The sequence below is a fragment of the Pan troglodytes genome, chromosome 18, assembly GCF_028858775.2.
Source record: "Pan troglodytes isolate AG18354 chromosome 18, NHGRI_mPanTro3-v2.0_pri, whole genome shotgun sequence".
NCBI classification, from domain to species: domain Eukaryota; kingdom Metazoa; phylum Chordata; class Mammalia; order Primates; family Hominidae; genus Pan; species Pan troglodytes.
The window spans coordinates 65,439,589-65,463,966 of NC_072416.2; the positions used below are offsets into that span (position 1 = coordinate 65,439,589).

Below are 24,378 nucleotides of genomic sequence, written 5' to 3' on the forward strand. Positions count from 1 at the left end.
GCTGGCATTCGACGGCAGCCCTGCTGCCGGGGAAAAACTGCGGGACCTCCTGGCTCGGCCCCCTCCTTTCGCCGCCACCTCCCCACGGCCTCGCAGCCTCAGCGCCCACTGCTGCTTTCGGAGCCCAAAGCCTGCTTTCTCTCGGCCTCCCAGTGCAAAGCCCATCTTTAAGAAAAATAACCTCCTCCAGGCCGCCTTCTAAGGCCTTTCCTAACCACGAGCCGCACCTGAGCACCTCCACAGGGCAGCCTGGGTGGCTACCTACTGTACAGGGACCTCCTCCCCGCCCCCGGTCCACTGGCCACGGTCGGGCTTCTGGATGGCCCGTGGCCCCTGCCATTAAGAAAGTAAGCGCGACGTCCGCAAAAGCATAAAAAAGTTTATTGGAGCATCACAGCCGGTGGGGCCGGTATTGCTGAGTCGTGGGGGAGGGAGGCCCATCCCGCCGGCCGTAGGGGCCCCTAAAGTGCACTCGGTGCGGCAAGGATGGGGTGTTGCATAGAGAGTCGGGCCGGCCGCTCTAACTCGGCCCTCCGGCCTCTCGGCCCAGCTAAGCCAGACCAGCCTCCCGGCCGCCCGGCGCCCTGGGCTCGCCGCTGCTCGGGCTCACGAAAACGGCGGGCGCACGCGCCTGCCGCGCCAGCGTGGGCTGTCGGCCCCGGCCCCGCGGGGCGGCCAGAGCGGCGCTGCCCAGGCGCGTCTGCGCCACTGGAATCTCGTCCACGGACTCTGCCGACGCCGAGTGGTAGGCGCCGGCAGGGCCAGCGGCGTGCACAGGGCTGGCGTCCGCGGAATCCGTCGACGAGCTGGAGCGGCGGCCGGGGGCCCTAGGCCCTGCGCAAGGGAAGGGAACATGAGCCCAGTGGCTGCGGCTCGCTTGTGGCTCTGCCTTCCCCTCCCCCGAGTTCCCAGAGCAGGACCCGGACAGGGAGAGGCGCTCACCCGACGCCGGATCCGAGGTCTCAGACGTTCGCACTTTATACACGCGCCTCTTCCTCTTTTTCTGCAGAGACACGGGGGAGCCTGAGGGCCCCACATCGCCAAAAGAAGCAGAGGCGAGCGCCAGGGTAGAGGCTTCTTTCTATCCCACTCCACCTGGACCGGAGGCCCAGCACAGTCCCTCCTACCTGGGGTCGGATCCGGGGAGGCAGGGCGAGAGTGTCTGGGGAAGAGGGTGGTGGAGGTTCCGCTTGGCCACGGGTGGCAAGAAACTGGGAGGGACTGAGGGGGAAGCAGGAGGGTAAGTCTGGGGCCTGTTCCCCAAATCCCTCCCCACTGGAGGTGCTGAGAGAAGCTTCCCTTCCTGTTAGCTCAGAGAAGGGCCTGACCCATGCCCCGACGTTAGCCTACCCCCTTCTCCTGCCTCGATGGCCCTGCCATGCTAACTGGAGATGCCCAGTGGCACATGCCCAGGTTGCACTCACTTGGCATTCACTGCTGCTGGCCCGGCCTGGCCAGGGGGCTCTGGGCGCATATGTCTGAAGGTCCGCATGTAGAACTCCATCTCCTGGGGAAGGTGGAAGTCAAGGAGGCTGGGAGGCCAGGTGTGGCTCCCGAGCCTGCTGAGCCCTAAGCCCACGCAGTCCTGCCCTCATTGGCCTCTGTGGGACATCTCAGGCCTCATGCCAGGCTCCCAGACATGCTGGGAAAACCCCATCTGTAGGGTAAGGCTTAAAACACCCATTTCTGGCCCTTGCCCCATCCCCAGGTCCTTACCTCATCTATTCAGCCTCTGCCTCCTGCAGGAAGGCTCCCAGCCCCCATGGGTCTATAGGCCCAGTTTAGAGAGGCTCAGCCAGGGAGTGGTGGGAAGCTCAGAGCTGCCCGCACCTGCTCCTGGTGTCGCCAGGGATCCAGCCTCTGAACCAATTGTTTTCCCCTGGCTGAGAAACAGGCCTGAGTGTGCATCCACCAGCTCCCGCAGAGCTGAGTCCTGGGCACACCCCTCGCCCTCACAGAGGACCAGCCACGATCCAGGCTGCCGAGAAGGGGCTGCGTAAATGCACATGCGGTGGTCTCCCTGCCACTACACCAAAAGGGAAGGTAGCAGGTGGTGGAACAAACAGAGCCACAGCCCCACTGAGCACCAGGCTTATGGGCAAGCCCTGATCTTCACAGCAACCCTGAGGGTGCAGACGCGACCCCTGAGAGCAAAGGGGCCTTGAGGCCAGGGGGTTGCAGGAGTGGCCTAGTCCTGCACCCCCACCCGCAGGACTCGCCCCAGCTTTGCCCAGAAGGACTCCAGGTGAGGAAACAAAAGCCTGGGGAAAGCAGGCCCGGGAAGGGCGTGGTGCGAGATGGGGGCGGGTCCCGGGCGGGGTCGGAGCCGGGAGGGGTTGCCAGGAGCACCCGGACAGCTGTCGCCAGTTCAGCAGCCGTTTCCATGGAGACGGAGGCGTCCTGACTAATGCAGAGAGGACACTGTAACAGCAAGGCTGTCTCTAAAACAAGCCTATGTTTGGGGGCAACGGCTCCAGAGAGGGGCCCCTCCCGCATTCCTGCTGGGGTGGGGGTGGGTGGCTGCCTGCAGGGCCCTGACAGATCTGGGGGAGGAGCCCAGCCAGCGGCCCCGCCCAACCTCTGCCCTGGCTGCTGCTCTGGAGAGGGGTGTGGGGGCGCCAGCCTGGGCCGAGGAGCGCGAGGTCAGGGGTCAGAGGCCAGTCACAGGGACTGGAAACCTCAAGATCACTCTCCCCCACACCTCTTTTCTGCCCCAGTGCGGACTCAGTGACCCTCCAGGGCCAGCAGAGGGGCAAAGCCCACTGGGGGGCCCTGGGCTCCAGAGGGGGGAGCAGAGGAGGGGCCAGCAGTAGAGGAGGTCTCAGAAGCTGAGGGGCCAGGATGGGAAAGGCACCAGGCCCTAGCCAGCTCAAGAAGTCTGAAAGCGTCCCCAGTGAGTCCCCACTCAGAGCCCTGTCCTCTCTCGCCATGGCTGTCCAGAGGATACTGTCTCAGAGACCTTCAAAACCGTGTACATTCCTGAATGGTACTGGGCCCTCAGCCTCAGCTCTCTGCTTTGTAAAAGAGGACAAGAACACCACTCCTGTCCCCCGGGTTTGCCTCCCTCAAGTCACTGCAGATGGACAGAACAGAAATTAAATGTCTTTGCTGTGGCCACATTTGGCCCCAAAGCCTTGGCAGGGCAGGGCCAAAGAGCCCGCCCTGCTTTAGTGGGTGCTGCCTATGAGGCTTGAGAAAGTCTCCTGCCTACTTCTCTGGGCCTCCGTCTCCTCTTGATGTGGGGCTGGAAACAGTACCCTCTCCCCAGCACAGCTGCCACCATCAGAGCCCAGCACTGGGGCAGGTATACGGTGGTGTAACAGTGGAGTCGCCACCCACAGCCAGCACGCCCCAGGCCCAGGCCTGCCCAGTCCTGGCAGCCTGGCCCACAAGTAGTGTCCAGCCCTGGTGACAAGAACAGAAGAGGCGGGGTCCTAGGCCCTCCCCAACCCACCCACCAGCCTCTGTTTGTGTCCAGTTGCCATGAGGCCTCGGGATCCAGGGCTCAGCCTTCCCCCAGCAAAGCCTGCCCGGGCCCCGCCTTCCTAGTCCCTAGGGGCTCCTCTGACGACTGGATCACCCCCACCCCAGCGGCTGACCTCAGGAAGCCATGGGGCGTGGGAATGGGGATAGGCTGGTCAGCCACTGGCCTGGCCAGGCCGGCCAGAGCGTAGAGACCTTAACTCTTCCCAGACCCAGCTTGTGGTTAACCTTCCAGGCCTCAGTAGGCATATCTGCAGAAGAGGCTGTTTTAAGCATAAATTAGGGTAATGGGTATAAGCGCTCAAGGTCATGGATGAGGAGAAGTGATGGCTCCATCCTGGCCACCCATCACTGACCCCATCGCTGGTCCATCCCTCTCTCTCCTGCTGCAGCCCCAACCTGCTTGCTTCCAGGCTCCCACATCCCATGCCCTCCCACGCATGCTTGGCACCTGGGCAGGTGTGTACGTGGGGTCCGGGAAACACAGGGCTCCCTCTGGCTGTGCCCACGCTTGGGCGAGCAGGCACACGCTCAGCACAAGCCTGGTCCCTGCTGCCCCCAGCGGCTGTTCCAGGCTTGCCTCCCTTGCCCTGTCTCCTCACTGGCTGCTCGCTGCACAGCCCAACACCCCCCACACCCAGGCCCCCTCCCACCCTTCATCCTCTATACCTGAATGGGCCGCATCTTGGGAGGACATGAGTCGAGCTCCCTGTGAACCCCCTTGGCCTCCTGTGGTGGGCGGTGCTGCACGATGTACTCATAGGTGGTGAGCTTGTGCCACACTGGTGGGGGGAGGAGAGGGCTCAGTGCGGTGGAAGGGGGACTCTGGAGCTCAGAACAGGAGGGAGGACAACCAGCCCCAGGCTGAAACCAGTGTCCCCAAATACACGAAGCCATCGGGTGAGACCTGGCCACCATAGTGAGCCCATACTAGGCAGGGGCATGGTTTCAGGGTCCACCGTCCAACTGGGCACCTTCCTGCAATCTGAGGACCCCTGCATTCCAGAAGGCAGGTGCGGGAGGCACTTACTGAGATAAATGTGGAAGCAGAGCAGGTGCCCCAGGAGGGCTGTGGACAGGAGGCCCAGAAGGATGAGCAGGGCGGCCAGGGCCAGGATGGCAGGGGCCTGGGTCTCCACGGGGGCGGCAGGCAGGAACACGAACCACACATCGGTGTGATTCTTCAGGACTGCAAGGCACAGGCAGTGTGTGCTCAGCTGGGGACGTGACGGGTGACCAGGGTTGGGGGTGAGAATAGGCCCGGAGCCTAAACTGACCTTCAAAGTGTCGGTTGGTGCGCAGACGCATGGGGTTGACAAAGAACTCCACGAAGACATATGTGGCCACCAGCACCAGGAGCAGGACGCCCAGTAAAGCGGATGCAACACTGTGTAGAAAGAGCCTGGGCCCAGCCATGGGTCGCTGTCAGCTCCCCGGAGCTCCAGCCTCAGAAGGCCCATAGGAGTTGGGGCTGTAGGGTCATTGCTATGGGCTCAGAGGGCTGAGGGTGACCCCACAGCCCCAACTCCTCAGAAGCCAAAGGCATACGGCAAAACTGAAGATGGGTGGCCACCCCATCAGGCAGCCCACATTTCTCTGGGCCAGCTTGGTGGAAGATTCCAGGCCCACCCTTGGCCATCTCAGCCGGCACCCAGGAGCATCACTCTCTCTGGGCAGCACCCCCGCATAAAACGGGCACAGGTCCTCGAAGCATCCCCATCCCCGCCCGCCTGCCATGCGAGCTGCAAGGTCTGTGGCTCCCGCCCTCAGACAGTGCATCCCCAGGCCCGCGTGCGGCCGGGCTGTCCTCACCGGTAGTTCCGCTCGCCCACACAGTTGTTGAGCCACTTGCAGTGGTGGTCGAAACCGCACACGCACTTGTTGCAGGCGCTGCAGTGCTTGGAGCGAGCGCTCCTGCAGGGAGAGGGGGCACAGCGCGATTGGCCGGCTCATTCCCCGCTCTGTGGCCCGGCCGGTCGGGGTGGTTGAGTGGGGTCTGTGGAGGGACCAAGCGCCAGGCCTGAGACAGCCCCGAGCGAGGCGACGAGGAGCGCGCGCGCCCTCTGCAGGCGCTGCGGGGTGGGTCCCCTGGAGGAGGCAGCGCTCCCGAAGAGCTGGGGGACCCCAGAGGCCGCAGGAGGGGTAAGGAGGTGCACCCCTCCTGCTCTGGGATTGTGCGCCTAGCTGATGCGCCATGAAACAGAAAATGGGCGTCCTTTCCAAGCAAAGACCCCGAGAGAAGCCAGAAGATGCAGGTGTGGGCCCAGGGAGCTGCAGACAGCAAGGCGGGGGGCCCAGGGCCTGCACTGCCCTTCCCGACACCTCCGGCAGTGGGCCCCTGTTTCCCTGCCATTCTATAGGAATGGTACTGGCATTTTTCCAGAAACTTCAGTCTGTGTGGACTAAGAGAAAAGAGGCAAAAGAAGTGCAGGCTGCCATCCGCGTGAGCATGCAGGTGCTCACCACAGGGGCTCAGGGGAAGTCTCCCAGCCCAGGGAGGCACCGGGGAAGGCCCAAAGGCACAACCCCTCCCCCAGAACAGGGCAGAGCCCTGCAATGGGCAGCAGCTGCTGGAGCAGCTGCTCGGAAAGTGTGCTGGCGGGTGCCCAGTGAATGGCAGGATGGCCTCATGTCCAAGTCCTTGGCGCCTTAAGGCTAGGGGCTTGCTCAGTCTGCAGACAGATCCCTTCAACAGGCTTCCTGGTGGGGGCTGGCCTTGGGCCATATCCCCATCCCTGATCCCCCACCCAAGACCTGGAGACTGGGGGGCTCCAGAAGGGTGGAGAGGGGCCCCTAGAGAGGTAGCTGGGACCAGCCAAGGTGGCAGGGGCGCAGCACGTAGTGACTCCTCCATGTTAGCAGAGGGACCTGAGCAAGCCAAATGGCCCCCCTGGGCCTCAGACTCCTCCTGGGTAGACCCCAGGGCAGCAGTATCTGCTTAGGGGCCTGGCCGGCCAGATGTGAATCTGGCTCCGCTATCAGTGGCTGTGTCTGGCCTATCAGCCTTTCTAAGCGCTGGGCTCTTCCTCCTCCATGAAGTGAGAAAGCCATGCGGGGTGGCTGCAGGAAGAGCTCAGCACACAGTGAGTGTCAGGCATCAACACCCCTGCCCACCCCTATATGGGAATACTGGCGAGAGATGTGAGGGTGTCACTGGCAGAGCCGCTTATTAGAAATGTTTGGGCAGGGCCAAATGTTTCCTCCTTTAACTGCTGGAATACTACTCCTCATCTTCTGTTTCCAATCACCTTCTCCTCACCTTCTCAGGAACCCAATACTCTGTCATGCCATCAAGGTTCTTGACTGCATAAAACATGAGGGTTCTGAGGCATCAGGGATGTCTGTGAAGCCCTGGCACCCCCTCTCCACCATACACCCCACAGCACACTCGGCAGCCACAAGCACCCACACACACTCACACATCCACGTCACACAAGTTGCAGTGCAGGTCTTCAATGACATGTGCGTGCTGGCTTCGGTTGAAGATGGGCAGGGGCCCCGCATAGCTCTTGTCCCGCACGTTGGCATCTGCTGGATCGATGGAGACGGCGGTCAGGTGCACCACAAGGTGGCCAGCAAAGATGGCGCCCATGCACTGGCCCAGCAGGTTAAAGACTCACTCCACTCTGCCGGCTGGGAGTCCCGCCCCGTTCCTTGCAGCCAGAGAACTCCCCACTGCCATGCCAGCCCGCTTTGTGCAGATTCTCTGCCTCTGCCACCTCCTACCTCCAGTCCCCCAAAGCCTCCTCATCAGACCTCTCCAGGTAACCCCTATGCCCCAAATGGAAAGAGGGAGAGGCCATCTAGGAAAGGAGTCCACAGCCAGCCAGCAGTGCCTGCTGTCACCACCTAGGTGCCCAATCGCAGGGTCCTGGCCTCACTGCTCCAGGCCTGGTACAGGCCCTGGCTGGTCTGACCTCAGGCTGGTTTCTGGTTTCAGATTCCAAATGGTGATGTGAGACTGAAAGAGATCAACCCCACCTAAGGTCCAAGAACCTGAAGTTTAAGTCCCAGCTTCCTTATCTTGCTTTCATAGGAAGTCACCTCCAAAAGGGATGCAACCACCCCCCTTTTCAGTAGCTGGGCCAGATGGAGAACCCCTTGCAGACACGGATTCAGACATTTGCTACCTCCCCTACCAAGAATCTAGGCACTTGGAGTCCTGGGCTGAGTGTCTGGGATGGCCTGCCATGTTCAGGGCCTGGCCAGGGGCAGCATGGCTAGTCTCTGAAGCTGAAACACAGCTCTTCCAGGATCTAACTGCTCAATGACTGGGCCAAATGCAGGAGACAAGTTTGCTGACAATTTGCTACAAAGTCTGATGTGTAAAAATTCACCCATAGATTCCACCCAGGCAGCCATCCACTCTCCCTCCCTTGATCACACCCGCTTCAGCCCAAAATTCCACTGGTCCTCTTGCTAGCCAGGCAGACACCATCCCTCCATCATTCATGCTCTACCCATCATCCATCTGCCATCCTTCATTCATCAGCTGTCCAATCTCTTTTCCTCCCTACCTCCTCCTCCCAGCAGCCAAATTTCTCTACATATCTGCATAAACCAGGCTCCGCCCTAATGTGCCATAAGCACAGCTAAGAGAGACAATCCTGTGGCCATCACTACCCCTTCTATCCCTATGGCCAAGTCTTCATCTCTTGCCTGTGCCACTCTATAGCCTCCCAACTCTGCGCCTTCTGTCTGAGTTCCCTTGAGTCTATGCTTCACATGGTCTCAGAGTAAGTTTTTAAAAGCTCAGACCCAAAGCCCTCCCTGCTTGCAACCCTACAGTGGGTCTCAACAGCTCTCTGACTGAAATTCACTCCTCTGCTCAGTGCTAAGGTCCCTTTCCCTCTGGCTCCTCCCAAACCTCTCTGCTATCACCAGCTACTGTGCTCACCATGCCATCCACTCTTCAGACACTGAATGAGGGCAAACATTTACTCCCTGCCTGCTCCAACTCTTCTCCCGCCTCACCCCCAGGGTCATTCATTCAGCTGTCTACTGAGGTCTTTTGTTGTGACAGGCATTGAGGGATATGGCAGGGGCAAGAGTCCCTAGCACTGAAGAGACTGCAGTCTGGTGGAAAACATGGATTTTTTTTTTTTTTTGAGATGGAGTCTCGCTCTGTTTCCCAGGCTGGAGTGCAATGGCACAATCTTGGCTCACTGCAACCTCTGCCTCCCAGGTTCAAGTGATTCTCCTGCCTCAGCCTCCCGAGTAGCTGGGACTACAGGTGTTCGCCACCACGCCTGGCTAATTTTTGTATTTTTAGTAGAGCCAAGGTTTCGCCATGTTGGCCAAGGCTAGTCTCAAACTCCTGATCTCAGGTGATCTGCCTGCCTTGGCTTCCCAAAGTGCAGGGATTATAGGCATGAGCCACCACTCCTGCCCAAAAACATGGATATCAATCAAATAATGGGTTAATTACAATGAAGAAAGTTCATGGGACTATGCCAGTTTATAACCAAGTGACCTCATCTAGTCTGAAGGGGTCCAGAAGGCTTACCTGAGGAAGTATTGTCTCAGCTGAGACAGAGAGGAATGGATTCCAGGGACCTGGCAGGCAAAGAGGAAAGGGGGCCTGGCTAGGGACTGTGGCTGTGGGGAACATGTGGAGTGCCAACCAGCAGTTCGGCTGAAGTGTGCCTCCGGCTCATGGCTGTCTTGCAAGAATGCAAGAATGAGGGTCTGTGTGGCCAATTTCTGGCTTCTCAAAAGGAACCAGAAGTCTGGGTTTTTATGTGAGATCTCTCAATGTTTAAATGTTAAGGAAATAAATAATTTAAAAAACATGCCTATAGAAGGAACATTAAGATCTGTGCATTTTCTTTGTTAACTATCCTTCAATTCAAAAAAACAAATCTGCAGGCTGGACTGGCCCATGGGCTGCTAGTTCTCGGCCTCTAATTTAGCTGGGTGTTGGGAGCAGGGAGAGAGACAAGGGGCTTCCGGGCAGAGACCAGTGCCGTGGAAACAGAAGAGGACAGGGAAAATCACATCAGAGGAAATGGGGGAGAGAGGCAGAGTCCAGAATGCGGAGCCTTGACGCCATGTTGAGCCTCATTTCTTTTGTTTTTTGTTTTTTTTTTTTTGAGACAGGGTCTCCCTCTGTTGCCCAGGCTGGAGTGCAATGGCGCTATCTCGGCTCACTGCAGCCTCCGCCCCCCGACCCGGGTTCAAGCGATTCTCCAGCCTCAGCCTCCCAAGTAACTGGGATTACAGGCGTGTGCCACCACGCCCAGCTAATTTTTGTATTTTTAGTAGAGATGGAGTTTCGCATGTTGGCCAGGCTGGTCTGGAACTCCTGACCTCAGGTGATCCATCTGCCTCGGTCTCCCAATATGCTGGGATTACAGGTGTGAACCATCGCGCCCGGCCTTGAGCCTCATTACTTAAGGCAGGAAGAAACCATTAGAAATCTTGGAGCTGGGGCGCAACATTATCAGATTTGGTTTTTGGAAAGAGCAGGAATGCAGATGGGCTGGCCGAGGTGAGAGCGTGTGTGTGGGACCCGTTTAGAAACTCAGCGGTCATCCAGGGAAGAGAAGCAGTTGGCAGTGGCAGAAACCGGGAGCCAATTGAATGTCTATTTAGGAGGCAATATCAACAGGGCTGGATGACTGACTGGATTTAAGTTAGGAAGGAAGCGGGAGGAGCCAAGAGCATGTGGGGAGAGGTGGGGCGGGGGAGGGGGGGAGCCACAGGCCGCGAGTGTGCCTGTGGACATGCAGTGATGCTGATGTAGGTGGCCTCTGCCTGCCCTCACAGTCTGCTGCACTTATCATGTGGCGTGATCACCATCTCCAGTGCACCAGCCTTCCCTTCAGCTGGGGGCCCAGCACCCTAGGGCTCAGCTTGTATCCCTAAGGCCCAGGCCAGTTCCAGGCCCAAGGTGGGTACCTGGTACCCATTATGACCTTACCTCACTTCTCAGGGGACCTGAGAGAGCCTGCAGAAAGAAGGCTTTGATGGAAGGAAGGAGAGCATATAGGCCGGTCAGGCATGAACCAGGTGGTTCTGTGAGCTTCTGCAATGCTCAAAGCAGACGAACCCTGAATGCGGAGACAAAGCCCTCAACCCGCCCCTCTCAGGACAGTCAGGCTTCCTGGGCAGCCCATCTGGCCTCACTGGGTGCCCGCTATGTGATCTCAGGAAGTCACAGAACCTCTGTGCCCAGCTTCTTCATTAGGAAATGGGGAGAATACCTCCTTACAGGATTACAATGAGGACCAAATGAGATCATTCATGTAAAGTGGCTGACGCAGGGCCTGGCACATGTAAGGGCTCAATAAAGTCTACTGCCTTCTGTTTATCATGATTTGCTCTGCTTCTACTTGTACAAGGCATGGGGTTGTTCATCTGGTTAATCTGGTTTCCCAGGTATCCTGATGGGAGGAACCCAGGTGATCCCTAGTGAGGGGCGTGTCCATTCCAGATCACAGGAGGAATGTCCCATGACGCATTCCCATGTCCCATGACTTAACAGCACTAAGACCTGTTGGTCACCTCAGGGAAAGTCCAGTTTTCCATTCACAGAGCTGATGAGCAGACCCTGGGCTCTAGTGAACAAGAAGTCCCCAGATGGCACTGCTGTGTCTGAGGATGACAACCTCCTCTAGGGTCCGCCTCCACATACCTGCCCTGCCACTCACCAGCCCAGGGCTTTGTGGTTTCCTAAAAGAGCATGTTCACATTTGTGGCTTAATGAATTCTAGTGCTCACATATATCCTAAGTGCTCCAGGTAGGAGCCTTCCCATCAGACAGAGGAGGAGGCAAAGACCCACAGAGCTGGCAGGAGCTGCTCGGCCCCGTGCAGCTCTGAAGGTGCTGAGCAGGGACAGAGCTCACCACAGGCTGGATGTCCCAGGCTCTTAGGCTTATCGCTGCCAACCACCCTTAGACCGCCCTCACCTTCCCCACAGGAGTCATCTTTGTGAAGGACACTCAAATAGGAACTCTCTGGAAAGGAGCACAGAGATGCCTGCTTCACTGAAACCCCTGGCCTTGCAGCCACATCCTCTGCTCCTGGGGGCTGTGGCCAGGGATGGGGCGATCACACCACTGGGCTCAGGCGAGTCTGGGTTTGTCACTATTCCCAGGAGCATTCGAGGTATCTCCATCCCATCTCTTGTCACATTCAACCTCACTCTAAAAGGGTCTGATGTACAGAATCAATGTGCCCATAAACAGTCCTGGGCACAGTCTGTCCATGAATAAAACCATATTTTAAGGCACCAGGACACTTACTATGTAAAAGAATTCTATGGTGACTCTTTGAAAAGTGAAAAATTCTTCGATAGATGGACTAATTACTCCCTACTTCATCCTTTGTTCAGCTCTGAACACAATTAGCATCAGGATGGTTTGAGGCTCCTCCTTCTATGACTGCTCCTGTGGTGCCTCTGTGGACAGGATTCACATCTTTGTGGGGCTTGACATGCTCCTAGGTATTTTAGGCATGCCCACTCACCCTATCAGGTGGAGAGGTCAGGTGGAGGCTGGAGACAGGCTGGGAAGCAGCAAGTCCCCAGGACTGGGCCCACCCTGCTCCACTCTCCTGACTGTGCTCCCCAAGGCTCTCAACCCGGCTTTGGGCCTCCGCTGTGCCAGCCATCCTTTGCCTCCCCACTTCCACATACCAGCCCTACGCTTTCCCAAGGATACAGCGTAGCCAGCGGGCACCCAGTGGTGAGGCAGGAGGGGAACAAGGATCCCAAAGCCGATCACAGCAAAGAAGAGGTACAGCAGCCAGGCCACAATCTGGAGCGGGTGAGGGGGCCAGCTCCACCCATTCCGGCGGGATCGCTGGCCCTGCAGCTCAGGGGAGGGTCCGCTGGGCTGTGCCGGTGCCGTCCACACACTCTTCTCAGGGGCCGTCTTGTTGGAGGGCTTGTTGCAGATGTTCATCTCCAGAGGGAGAAACAGTAGAAAGAGCATTAGCCCAAGAAGCCGGGCTGGAGCCCAGGGCCTGTGTCTGCAGCCAAGTTTCAGCACAGGGGGAGTAGGCTGCGACAGCTACTCTGCTGGGGAAACTGGGGTCCTAGCACAATAGACATGGGCAGTGGGGAGAGGGTGGGAGTGGGCTGCTGTCTCAAAGCCCAAAGCAAACCCTGGCCCTAGACTGGCCAGGACAAGGTAGGAGGGCCCAGGGTTTATTCAGGACACAGTGCTGCTGCCTGTTACTCAAAGTGCTGTCTTCACAGCCATCACAGTTAAACCCAATAAGACATGTTCTCATCTGGTAACAATATCAGGCTGGGGCCAGAGTGATGAGAACACATGCTGATTCTGTTAGGATTAGTCACCTCCTTCCTGAGGTCCAAATGCAAGTGTCAGACACCCCCGCTATCCTTTGCTCAGGGAAACGGGGAATGGGGTGCCCAGAAGGAGGATCTGCCCTCTCCCCCACGGTGGACAGAAAATCCCTTTAGGACTGGGGGAGTCTGAAGCTCTGCCCCATGCTGCCTGAGGGTTCTCAGCTGGGGAGGGGCCAGCACATGTGAGGAAGGGAAGGATTCCTCTTTAGTTCCCTTCAGCAGCAGAAATGACCACGTTTCTCTAAGTAAATCTGGGCCTGGTGTACAGTTTTGTACAGAAAGGTGGGCTAACGCCCTTGGACTCAGAGCCAGACCACCAGATGGCATCAACCACCCCCTCCACCCGCCACCCTCTAGCCGGACAGCTGGCCCAGTGTCCAGGGATGAATGCCAGGCAAGAAGGGGTAGGCTACAGGAGGAAGACCCCCATCCCCAGGATATGGGCCCAAGATGGGACAACAGCCCAGGCAGGCAGCGCCACACCTGGGAGACAGGCCAGCTCTGCGCTCATGGTGGGAAGGCCAGGAGCTGGGACTAAAACCCTGGTAGCTGAACTCTCCTTTCAGGAGCCCCTGCCCATGAGACAGGGAACCTAAGCAGAAAGGGTGCCGCAGACCCCGACTCAGTGCATCTTCCTGGATCACCTTTCTCACTTCTCAATCCACAGAATGAGGCTTGATCTTCAGAGCCAACTGCAAGGGTTGCCTCATCCAGGAAGCTTTCCCTGATGCCCTGAGTCAGGGGGCCCTTATGCTAAGTCATTGTTGGGAAAATTACTTTGCCATTTGGGACGCTTTGCAATCCTCATGTCTGCCCTCATTAGGACAACTTTCCCCAAAGGCAGCAAATGTGCTGGGTGGGGTTTATTCATCTCTGTCCCCTATGTCCCTTCCCCCAGGCACCCAAAATTGTACCTTGTACATAGTAGATCCTCAGTAAATGTTTGCTGACTTGAAAACATCTGAAATAAAAGGAAACGTGGGCACAGTAAATGGTGTGGAATCCTGGTCCACCCTAAGCCATCTGGCCTGCTTTCTCCTGCCTTCCATCCATCCAGCCCTGCCCTCTTTCTGCAGGGTCGTGAACCCATGCCTCCCGCAGCCCATCTCCCTCTGCCGGCTGGCTACCACCCTGACTGCCAGACACTCACTCCTAGCCACCCTGCCCTTCAGCCCACCTGAGGCTCAGAGCCTCCTGCAGGCCAAGCCGAGCATTATTTGAAGTGACCTCTGAGTTGTCCCACCTCAAAGCTAAATGGAGGACTTAGTTTTCCCCCAGGGATTCAACTGGTGGTATTTGGGTTTTGGGTTTAGGGTTTTTTTTTTCCTTCTGAGACAGGATCTTGCTCTGTTGCCCAGGCTGGAGTGCAGTGGCACCATCACAGCTCACTGTAACCTTGACCTCCTGGGCTCAAGTGATCCTCCCACCTCAGCCTCCAGAGTAGCTGGAAGTACAGGCACGCACCACCACACCTGGCTACTTTATTTTATTTTTTTGTAAAGACAGGGTCCCACTATGTTGCCCAGGGTGGTCTCCAACTCCTGGACTCCAGACTCAAGAGATCCGCCAGCCTTGGCCTCCCAAAGTGCTGGGATTATAGGCGTGAGCCACCGTGCCCGGCCTTGCTTTGTTTTGTTTTGTTTTTTGTTTTTGAAACAGGGTCTTGCGCTGTCACCCAGGCTGGAGTGCCGTGGCGCAATGATAGCTCACTGAAGCTTCAATCTCCTGGGCTCAAGTGATCCTCCTGCCTCAGCCTCCTGAGTAGCTAGAAATACAGCGGCGTGTTGCCATGCCTAGCTATTTATTTTTTATTTTTGCAGAGACAGTCCCACTATGTTGCCCAGGCTGGTCTCCAACTCCTGGGCTCAAGCGATCTTCCCACTTTATCCTCCCAAAGCACTGAGATTACATGCATGACCCACTATCCCAGCCCTCACTTTCTTTTGCATGTCCCCAAAGATAGCAAATCTTTGTCCTTGTATTGTGGAATTGTCAAAGGTCATCAGATCAAGCCCTGTGAATATGATTGGGTTGGATGGTTCTGCTCTGGGGCCAATCTCTGTGGCTTGCACATCAGCTCCCCAGTGACACCATCACCAGGGCAATTACTTTGAAAGGAATCCATTAATTTGGATTCCTAAATTCTGGCTCTCCTTTTGCCATCCCCAAACCTCAACAACCCTACACCTTGCAGGAGTTTCCAAAGAGCAAAACAGAGGCATGCAGCTGATCTGGCCCCACTGCCTGGCAGTGGCCACAGGCACCCCCAGAGCTGCTGTATCCCTGACTCCTGAGGCAGGAGGAGTCACCATCTGCAGCCAGGCTCCCGCCACTTACAGCCTTGGGGATGGCTCTGACTCCAAATCAGGATACCCCCTGATACTCCAAATCAGGATACCCGCTGATACTCCAAATCAGGATACCCCCTGATACTCCAAATCAGGATACCCCGATACTCCAAATCAGGATACCCCCTGATACTCCAAATCGGATACCCCCTGATACTCCAAATCAGGATACCCCCTGATACTCCAAATCAGGCCCAGGAAGGGAGCACTTGTCTGAGGCTGTGGATGTGGGGATGGTGCTGCCAGGCAGACCTCCCTCGGCAGAGGCAGCATTCTGGTATAGACGCCCAGGCTGGCCCAGAGGCATGCCCAGGCCAGCCCACTCTTCACTGACGACATTTTCTCCTGCAGAGTTGGTGGCTACAAATTCCTTCGGCCCAAAAGATTTTGATTAAAAGGGCTGGGAGGTCGGAGAGAATCCAAGATGGGGCTCCCAGGCCCATGGATGGGACCAAGCACTGTCACCAGACCCCGGGACTTCTCTGGCTGTTGCTCCCCTCTCAGGACTTCTCTAGGAGACCAGATTGAAAGACATGTGGCTCTGTTCTCCAACGATGTAGCCAGCTGGCACCCTCTGACCTTGGCCAGTCAGCACTTATCGGAGCCCAGCCTGCGCACTTAGGATGTAAACACAGATGAGACCGGGTGCCTGCCCTGAGGGGCTGCTCTTCTGGGACCTGGACGGACACGAACAGATACCAGGGCAGTGGGTGAATGGGCATTTTGGCAGCCCATGCAAGGGCCAGCCATCCAATGTGGCAGAACACAGGGTGGACAGGTGGAGGGGGTGGGAGGTGGGGGAAGGAGGGAATGGAGAGCAGGACCCAGTGAGAGATGGGACTGAAGGAGTTGAGGGGCTCAGATCACAGGGGTCTAGGAGGCCAGGTGAGGACACATGGGCACTGCTGGAAGAGCCACATGGAGGCAAAGCAGGCTGAAGGCATGAGAGTGACCCAATGGCTCAGGGTGCTTTGGAAAACTTTCTAGCCAGTGGGGAGGAGGGCATGGGGGAAGCGGCACCACAGCGGCCCAGCAGGGAGCCCAGCAGCCCTGTGCTTTGGGAGAAACTGGTCAGAAGGTGGCGGTGAAGCCCACAAGCTCCTTGGTGCCCACCTGGCTACCTCCAGCTGCATCTTTGCAAGGCTCAGAGGTACACAGCCTTGGGAAAACATTCTTCATGTACCTTCTACTGCCACAGAACAAACCATAGAGAGTCAGGCTGGCCGGGATAAAGGGAAGACAGGAAGGAGGGTGTCCCGTGGCCTGGGTAAGCCAAGGATCCATCTGGCTTCTGAGGCAGGCAGGAGGGGCTGTGGAGGCCCCTCCCTTGTCCCCCACAAGGTGAAAGCCATTGGCAGGATGACAGTAATCTGTTCACATTAACATTCACTTGCTAAAAGCCTTAGATGGTGTTTTCAATATAAGGTTAGGCTACCTTAATTAAGTAATTATTATTATTATTATTATTATTATTATTTAGACTGAGTCTCACTCTGTCGCTCAGGCTGGAGTACAGTGGTATGAGCTCAGCTCACTGCAACCTCCACCTCCCAGGTTCAAGCGATTCTCCTGCCTCAGCCTCCCAAGTAGCTGGGATTACAGGCATGCACCACCATGTCCAGCTAATTTTTATGTTTTTAGTAGAGACGGGGTTTCACCATGTTGGCCAGGATGGTCTCAAGAACTCCTGACCTCAGATGACCCACTCAGCTCGGCCTCCCAGAGTGCTAGGATTACAGGCATGAGCCACCACACCCTGCCTGCGTACCTTAATTTATATGCTTAAGTCAAATGAAGGAAATCTTAACAGTTTAAGTTCTCATTACGAACTACATTATAGTTACATGAGTGACCCACTTTCCTCCTGCCCACCTCTGCTCCCAACAAAAAAAAAAACATTTAGGAACGTTGTTCTGAAATTCATGCCTAGCACTCTCAAAGGAACCACACCAAGGTGAAAAGTACCAGCCCTGGAGAGACTGCGGGCATCCCTGGATTCCTGCAAGCTACCTGAGGGCTTCAGAATCAAGTTAATTACTAAAGAGGGTTTGCCAGGAGAGGACAAGGAACTGGGAGGGCAGGGTGATGGGGTCAGAGGAGAAAGCGACGGGGTTGAAGCAGGTGCTTGGAGGGCCCTGCACTGCCAATGGGGAGACGCAGGTGGGATCAAAGGAAGAGGGCTGAGCCTGGAGTAGAGCCCTTTTCTGGTTCCCGAGCTGCCACTCACAGACTGAGGAACATTGGGGCAAATTTCACAGATCCACTTCTTTGGATCTCTTTTGTACTCATCTTTCAACAAAGTTCAGTGAAGCAATTTGGCAATGTCCAAGTCTGGTGAAACTTTAGAACATATATGCCCTTTGACCCAGACATTCCATTTCTAGGTATTTATCTTATACATATACTCACAAAGATTTACTGCAGCATTGTTTGCAATAATAAAGGACAAAAGACAATACAAATAAACTATGGCACATCCATACAATAAAATGCTAGGCAGCATCAAAAGCAAGGGATAAAAAAAGAAAAAAAAAGGGAGGAAGTAATCTTTGATACACAATTAAGTGAAAAAGCAAGATGAAGAACACTTGTAGATGGAGCTACCAAGTGAATGAAAACAAAGGGGGCCGGGCGCGGTGGCTCACGCCTGTAATCCCCACACTTTGGGAGGTCGAGGAGGGCAGATCACTTGAGGTCAGGAGTTCGTGACCATCCTGGTCAACCTGGTGAAACCCCATCTCTACTAAAAGTACAAAAATTAGCTGGGTGTAGTGGTGCGGGCCTGTAGACCCAGCTACTCGGGAGGCTGAGGCAGGAGAATTGCTTGAACCCGGGAGGCAGAGGTTGCAGTGAGCCGAGATCGCGCCACTGCGCTCCAGCCTGGGCAACAGGCGAGACTCTGTCTCAAAAAAAAAAACAAAAAAAGGCAGGGGGGATGGATAGATATCTACATTCCTATACGCACAGATTTTCTCCAGAATGAAATGCAAGAAACCAAACACAGGAGCAGCCCCTAGGAATGAGATCTAGTGGTCCAAGAGCTGTAAGACAGAAATTGCATTTCCTGGTACTCCTTCGAACTGTTCAAATATATATATATTTTTATCATGAGCATGTACTGCTTTTGAAAAAAAAAAGTATGTCAAGTAATAAATGATTAGGGGATGTCACCTCCTGCCTTCCTGGCCCCACTGAGCTGCCTTGTGGATGAAACACACTCGTGTGATCTAGAGCCCTGTTATCATGCCAGACAAAGAATTCCTGCCTAACAAGGGGGCTTGGTTTTAGTGAAATGTTTTCTCACTCTTGAAAGCAATTCTAAGACGCTCGGCTGCAGAGCTATGAGGAAAAGCCACAGAACTTCCTATGAACTGTTAGGGATCTTGTCAAAGCTGGAATCACACAACCAGACAGCACAACAGAGGAGCTGCTAGGCAGGACCTGCTTCATCCTTGGCCACAGCCAACTCAGCTACCTGAAACTCCCAGAACCCGAAGGGAAAGTGCACTCCACAGGAAACTTTTGTTCCCATGCATCTTGTCCTTTTGCTAGAGGACTTGTGGTTTCCATGTGAGAGATTTTCTTCTCTTTTCTTTCACTTTTTTTTTTTTTAAGATGGAGTTTCCCTCTTGTTGCTCAGGCTGGAGTGCAGTGGTGCGATCTTGGCTCACTGCAGCCTCTGCCTCCTGGGTTCAAGTGATTCTCCTGCCTCAGCCTCCCGAGTAGCTGGGATTACAGGTGCCCGCCGCCACGCCCGGCTACTTTTTGAATTTTTTTAATAGAGACGGGGTTTCACCATGTTGGCCAGGCTAGTCTCGAACTCCTGACCTCAGGTGATCCACCCGCCTCGGCCTCCTAGCCACTGCACCCAGCCTTTTTTTTTTTTTTTTTTTTTAAGAGACAGGATCCTGCTTTGTTGCCTAAGCTGGAGTGCAGTGGTGCGTTCACTGTAACCTCAAACTCATGGGTTTATGCAAGCCTCCCACCTTGGCCTCCCAAAGTGCTGGGATTACAGGTGTAAACAACCATGCCCAGTCGGGAGATTTTCTATCTATGAGTATTCCTAAATGAACTTTCCGTTTCCCCCAGGATCTGCTTTTGAAATAATTTTCACTGAGATTTAACAGATGCCCAGTTGAACTACCTAAAGGGAAGCTAGAAAGAAAACACTTCACGGTACACAGTTTTTTACACTGCAAAAAGTCATTTACAAAAGATTCTTTAGGGACAAGTACTTTGTTTATTAAAATTCCCCACAGGTGCCAGAGAAGTCTCTGGCCTTAAAATTCTGAGAAGCAGCTCTAGCTCAACTAACGGATGCGCATCACACAACTACCAAAAATTAAACTGGAACTTCAAGCTGTTCCCAAAGACCTCTCAAGTCACTGGTCTCAGATGTGGCTGGGCCCTTGCTTTCTCTCTCATAAACAACAGGTGGAAGTCTGATGCTGGTTGGACGCAGTGGCTCATGCTTGTAATCCCAGAACTTTGGGAAGCCGAGGCGGGCAGATCACCTGAGGTCAGGAATTCGAGACCAGCCTGGCCAACATGGTGAAACCCCGTCTCTACTAAAAATACAAAAATTAGCCAGGCATGGACGTGGGTGCCTGTAATCCCAGCTACTCGGGAGGCTGAGGCAGAAGAATCTCTTGAACCCAGGAGGTGGAGTTTGCAGTGAGCCGGGATCACGCCATTGCACTCCAGACTGGGCAACAGAGCGAGACTCCGTCTCAAAAAAAAAAAAAAAAAAAAAAAAGTCTGATGCTATGGCAAGAAAAGCTGGAAACCCCAATTATTCCTGAGTTGACATGGTTTGCAAACATTTTCTGTGCCATTCTCCTCCTGAAGCAACCACTGCAAATTGTTTGGGATACAAATGAAGCCAAGGAAAGGGGACAAGTAGGAGGGAGTAACACAGAATAGAAACAAGGCCAGTGAAGAGAGGCCAAGGTTATTGACTTTAACCACGAAATCAACTCATGACTGCAGGAGCCAGCCTTGGGGAACACCCACCACACAACAGTCATTAAGAACAAAGTTGTGACAGAACAGAGAAAGAAAAACAAAAACAAAACAAAACAATCTGGCTAATTAAGCACCACTGTTGCTTTCACTGCATCTCATGGTGATTATCTGTTTACAAACCCGTCTCCCACAGTGAACCACCAGTTCCACAAAAGCAGAGACCACCCCTCACCCGTGTCTGAACCCAGCTCTCTCTCAGTAAAGGAAGTCAAGCCACTTTTTTACCATCTCTGCTGTCATTACCCCAATCCAAACCTCCAGCATCGCTCTCCTACAGTGTTTGCATGATAATAACCAACACCAGCATTTAGAGTGCACTTATTCTGTGCCAGGCACTGCTTCAGTGGAATTCACTCATTCACTCCTCATAGAGCTCTAAGGAAGGTCCTATCATTTCCAACTGTTCTTGTAGATCCCTGTAGTCACTGATTTCAGATGTGACTGGCCTCTCACTTCCTCATAAAAAACATACAGAACACCCATTCCCATCATGAGGACACTGAGGCTCAGAGACACTAAATGAGTTATTTTAGGAGGCACAGCTAGATTGGCAGAATTAGGATGGCCCTCAACTGACTTCCCGGTATGTCTGTCACAACCATGCTGCTCAGCAGCCAGAGTGAAGTGAGCTTTTCAAACGTGAAACTCATCCAAACTCTTCTTTGGGAGGCCAAGGTGGCTGGATCACCTGAGGTCAGGAGTTCAAGAACAGCCTGGCCAACATGTTGAAACCCCATTTCTACTAAAAATACAAAAATTAGCTGGGTGTGGTGGCAGGCGCCTGTAATCCCAGACTCGGGGGGCTGAGGCAGGAGAATCTCTTGAACCCGGGAGGTGGAGGTTGCAGTGAGCCGAGATTGTGCCATTGCAGTCCAGCCTGGGTGACAGAGCGAGACTCCATCTGGAAAATAAAAATAAAAATAAACAAAAAATAAAAAACTCTTCTGCCGCTTGCAGTGGCTCACACCTGTAATCCCAGCACTTTGGGAGGCTGAGGCAAGAGGATCCCTTGAGACCAGGAGCTCGAGACCAGCCTGGGCAAAATAGTAAGACCTCATCTCTACCAAAACCTTAAAAAATTAGCTGAGTGTGGTGGCGGGTATCTGTAGTCTCAGCTACTTGGGAGGCTGAGGTGGGAGGATCGCTTAAGCCCGGGAGCCGGAGCCTGCGGTGACCCATGTTCACACCACAGCACTCCAGCCTGGGTGACAAAGGGAGACCTTGTCTCAAAAAAATAAAAAATTGGCTGGGAACGGTGGCTCACACCTGTAATCCCAACGCTTTCGGAGGCCGAGGCGGGTGGATCACCTGAGGTCAGGAGTTCGAGAACAGCCTGGCCAACATGGTGAAACCCCGTCCCTACTAAAAATATAAAACTTAGCCGGGCGTGGCGGCGGGCACCTGTAATCCCAGCTACTCCAGAGGCTGAGGCAGCAGAATGGCTTGAACCCGGGAGGCGGAGGTTGCAATGACCCGAGTCGTGCCACTGCACTCCATCCAGCCTGGATGACAAGAGCGAAACTCCGTCTCAAAGAAAAAAAAGAAAAAACTAAAACTCTTCCCATGGTTTCCTTTTAAAACAGACCCTCCATGACCAACCCCTCCATTTCAATACCAGAGAGCCTAACCCGACCTGAAATCACTTTAGTCATGTATGACATCCGCTTCCCAGCCCCCTTCCTTAATGCTCTGGGTTCTGGAGACAGGCCACGTCTGTTGGGAGTCCTCTGTGCCCACGCCTGGCACAGAGCCTGGCAAAGAGTAAGCGCTCAAGGAAGATCTGTGAACTTGATGCATGCTAAAAGGAAGCCCCGCGCTCTGCCGGGGCCCTGGAACTCAGGCCACTGGCTCCAGGCGGAAGCGAGCCCAAAGCCGGCCAGGCGGCAGCATCCGCTACCCCGTGGCTCAAGCCAGGCTCCGAGGTGAGAAACCGGGCGGGGACTCCTCACCTGCGCGCCGCGGAGGCCGTGCCAGATGGGCCCTGCCAAGGTCAGCCAGAGGTTCGGGCCCCACGCCTGGCCTTCCACCCTCCCCGGGGCAGCCGCGCCTCAGACCCTCGCGGTAGGGACGGTCCCCGGGACTGGGCGGCAACGCGCCCGGGAGCGGGGCCCCATCCCGGACGGAGACTGGGCCGGTGAGTCCTCGAGCTCTGGCTCTGGCTCTGGCTCCGGCTCCGGCTCCGGTTCCGGCTCCGGTTCCGGCTCCGGCTCCAGCAGGCTGGAGGGGCGGCCAGGCCAGACCCAGACTGGCTGGGCCTCGTCCGGCGCTGGGCCGGTTCCCCTGACAACGGCGCGGGCTACGGCGCCCCACAGCGGCCAAACCGCGCTGCGTCACTCCGCGCCGGTCCCCCGGCTGGGGCGGGGCTTGCCAGGGACCCTCTTGGTGCCCCAGTCGGCCCATTCCCAGATTCTTCCTAACCTTTCGTCTAGAAAATCCACTTTTCCCTACTCCCGAGTCACAGCTTGTCTCCCCGAAATCCTAACATCTCAAAAGCGCCCCCTTCCAGTTTCTATCCTGAGACCACCGCTCTCAAGAAGAGACCTCCCCCAACCCCATCAACCTGCACACTTCAATGAGCGTATGTGCTGGAACATCCATGATATCCCGACCCTTCTGGGAGCTTACAGGTTAAGAGGCAAACAGATCTAGACAAATAAATTACACCACTAAAAATGCAGGTACCCCAGAATATAAAGCGAGAAGCGTAAGAGCTTAAAATAAGCAGCACAAAATATCTCATTTATTTATTGCCTTTAAATCAAGCAAAAATCAAGCCCCAATCTTCCAGGCTGATGGGAAATTCAGTCTTTTTCTATTTTTTAAACTGGTCTCTGTTACCCAGGCTGGAGTGCAGTGGCACGATCACGGCTCTCTGCAGCCTCGAACTCCTGGGCTCAGGCGATCCTCCCGCCTCAGCCTCCAGAGTAGCTAGGACTACAGGCGAACACCACCACGCCCGACTAATTTTCGCATTTTTTTGTAGAGGCGTGGTTTTGCCATGTTGCCCAGGCTGGTTTCGAACTCCTGAACTCAAGCGACCCGCCCACCTCAGCCTCCAAAAGTGCTAGGATTACAGGCGTGAGCCCCTGCCTGGCCGGGAAATTCAGTCTCAGTCTCCACTGTACTCCTTTTAGCTAGGTAATTCCAAAGGACTCATGTTTTCCTATAGCAAAAAACAACAATCAAAAACAAACAAGCAAAAAACTCTCTGGTCAGGGTTTTGTCTGGTACTGAGGCCACAACCATTGCTCCAGTCCACAAAGATTTTCAGGTTTGGGCTCTATGAGGCCATCCCTGCCTGAGGCCCCTGCCTCTCCCTGGGGCTGCCAGGGACAGACACCTGCTTCCTCTGCTCCATGGCCTGCAGCCTCCCTTCCCTTTCTCTACCTGGGAGACTTCCCTGCTAAGTTGGTTTCCCTAAAAGTCCCCTCTCCTCTTCTCCTTGGGGACACTCAGAATGGAATCTTCTATGAGCTCAGGCTTTCTCAAAAGACAGGAAGACACTTTGTCTTCTGCTATCTGTCCTGTGCACATCTCCAAGGCAGATATGACAGATAGGGAAAGAAAACATCCTTATCTCTAAAATGTATAAGTCACAAGCATACTTATTGTATGTTTTATTAGGCAACATAACTACTCCTTCTCTGTCACATGACAGGTGTGTGGGTCCTTGTGCAAGTGACATAACCTATTACTTAAATTCTTGTTTTCAAGACTGATAAACTCAAACTCAATGTGAGATAAATATCAATGCTATTCTGGCTTCAGAGTACAAGCTGACTACTTAACTCTTATCTGGAATTGGAAAACTTCGGGTCAAACAGAGATCATGACCCAGAAATCAAGGTGGAGGATGAGGCTGGATGCAGTGGCTCACACCTGTAATCCTAGCACTTTAAGGAGGCTGAGGCAGGAAAATCACTTGAAGCCAGGAGTTTGAGACCAGCCTGGGATACATAGAGAGACTCCCATCTCTACAAAAGATGAAAAAAAATAGCTGGGCCTGGTGGCCTGTGCCTATAGTCCCAGCTACTCACGAGGCTGGGGCAGGAGAAAAGAATCACTTGAGTTCGGGAGTTCAAGATTGCAGTGAATTACGATCATGCCACTGCACTCCAGCCTGGGTGAGAGTAAGATCTTATCTCTCAGCTGGTCTCAGTGGCTCACACCTGTAATCCCAACACTTTGGGAGGCCGAGGCAGGT

General features: G+C 54.9%; 1 protein-coding gene across 12 annotated transcripts; it reads right to left on the bottom strand.

Annotated features, from left to right (window-relative positions):
• Positions 1 to 359: 359 nt before the first annotated feature.
• ZDHHC1 (zinc finger DHHC-type containing 1) lies at positions 360 to 22,484 on the bottom strand. 12 transcript variants are annotated; one of them, XM_063797261.1, is made up of 12 exons: positions 22,124 to 22,484; positions 13,716 to 13,762; positions 12,149 to 12,391; positions 6,903 to 7,078; positions 5,296 to 5,397; positions 4,761 to 4,885; positions 4,514 to 4,672; positions 4,153 to 4,265; positions 1,425 to 1,507; positions 1,128 to 1,162; positions 943 to 1,003; positions 360 to 834 (listed from the first exon to the last, which is right to left on the bottom strand). In XM_063797261.1, the coding sequence occupies exons 2-11, from the start codon at positions 13,722 to 13,724 to the stop codon at positions 978 to 980; spliced, it is 1,071 nt and encodes a 356-aa protein (XP_063653331.1). In that variant the 5' UTR covers positions 13,725 to 13,762; positions 22,124 to 22,484; the 3' UTR covers positions 360 to 834; positions 943 to 977. The 12 variants fall into 12 exon arrangements, with proteins under 12 accessions (XP_063653331.1, XP_054525401.1, XP_009429315.1 ...); XM_054669426.2 differs by having other exon boundaries at positions 943 to 1,023; XM_009431040.5 differs by having other exon boundaries at positions 1,128 to 1,221.
• Between the last annotated feature and the right edge of the window lie 1,894 nt (positions 22,485 to 24,378).

Coding starts and splice junctions, on each gene's coding strand:
- ZDHHC1 (XM_016930053.4), bottom strand. Junction 9,232..12,148: donor GGGTGCCCGCTGGCTACGCT/GTATCCTTGGGA, acceptor AAACATTGAGAG/ATCTCACATAAAAACCCAGA. Junction 1,508..4,152: donor CCAAGATGCGGCCCATTCAG/GTATAGAGGATG, acceptor CACCTTCCCCAG/GAGATGGAGTTCTACATGCG.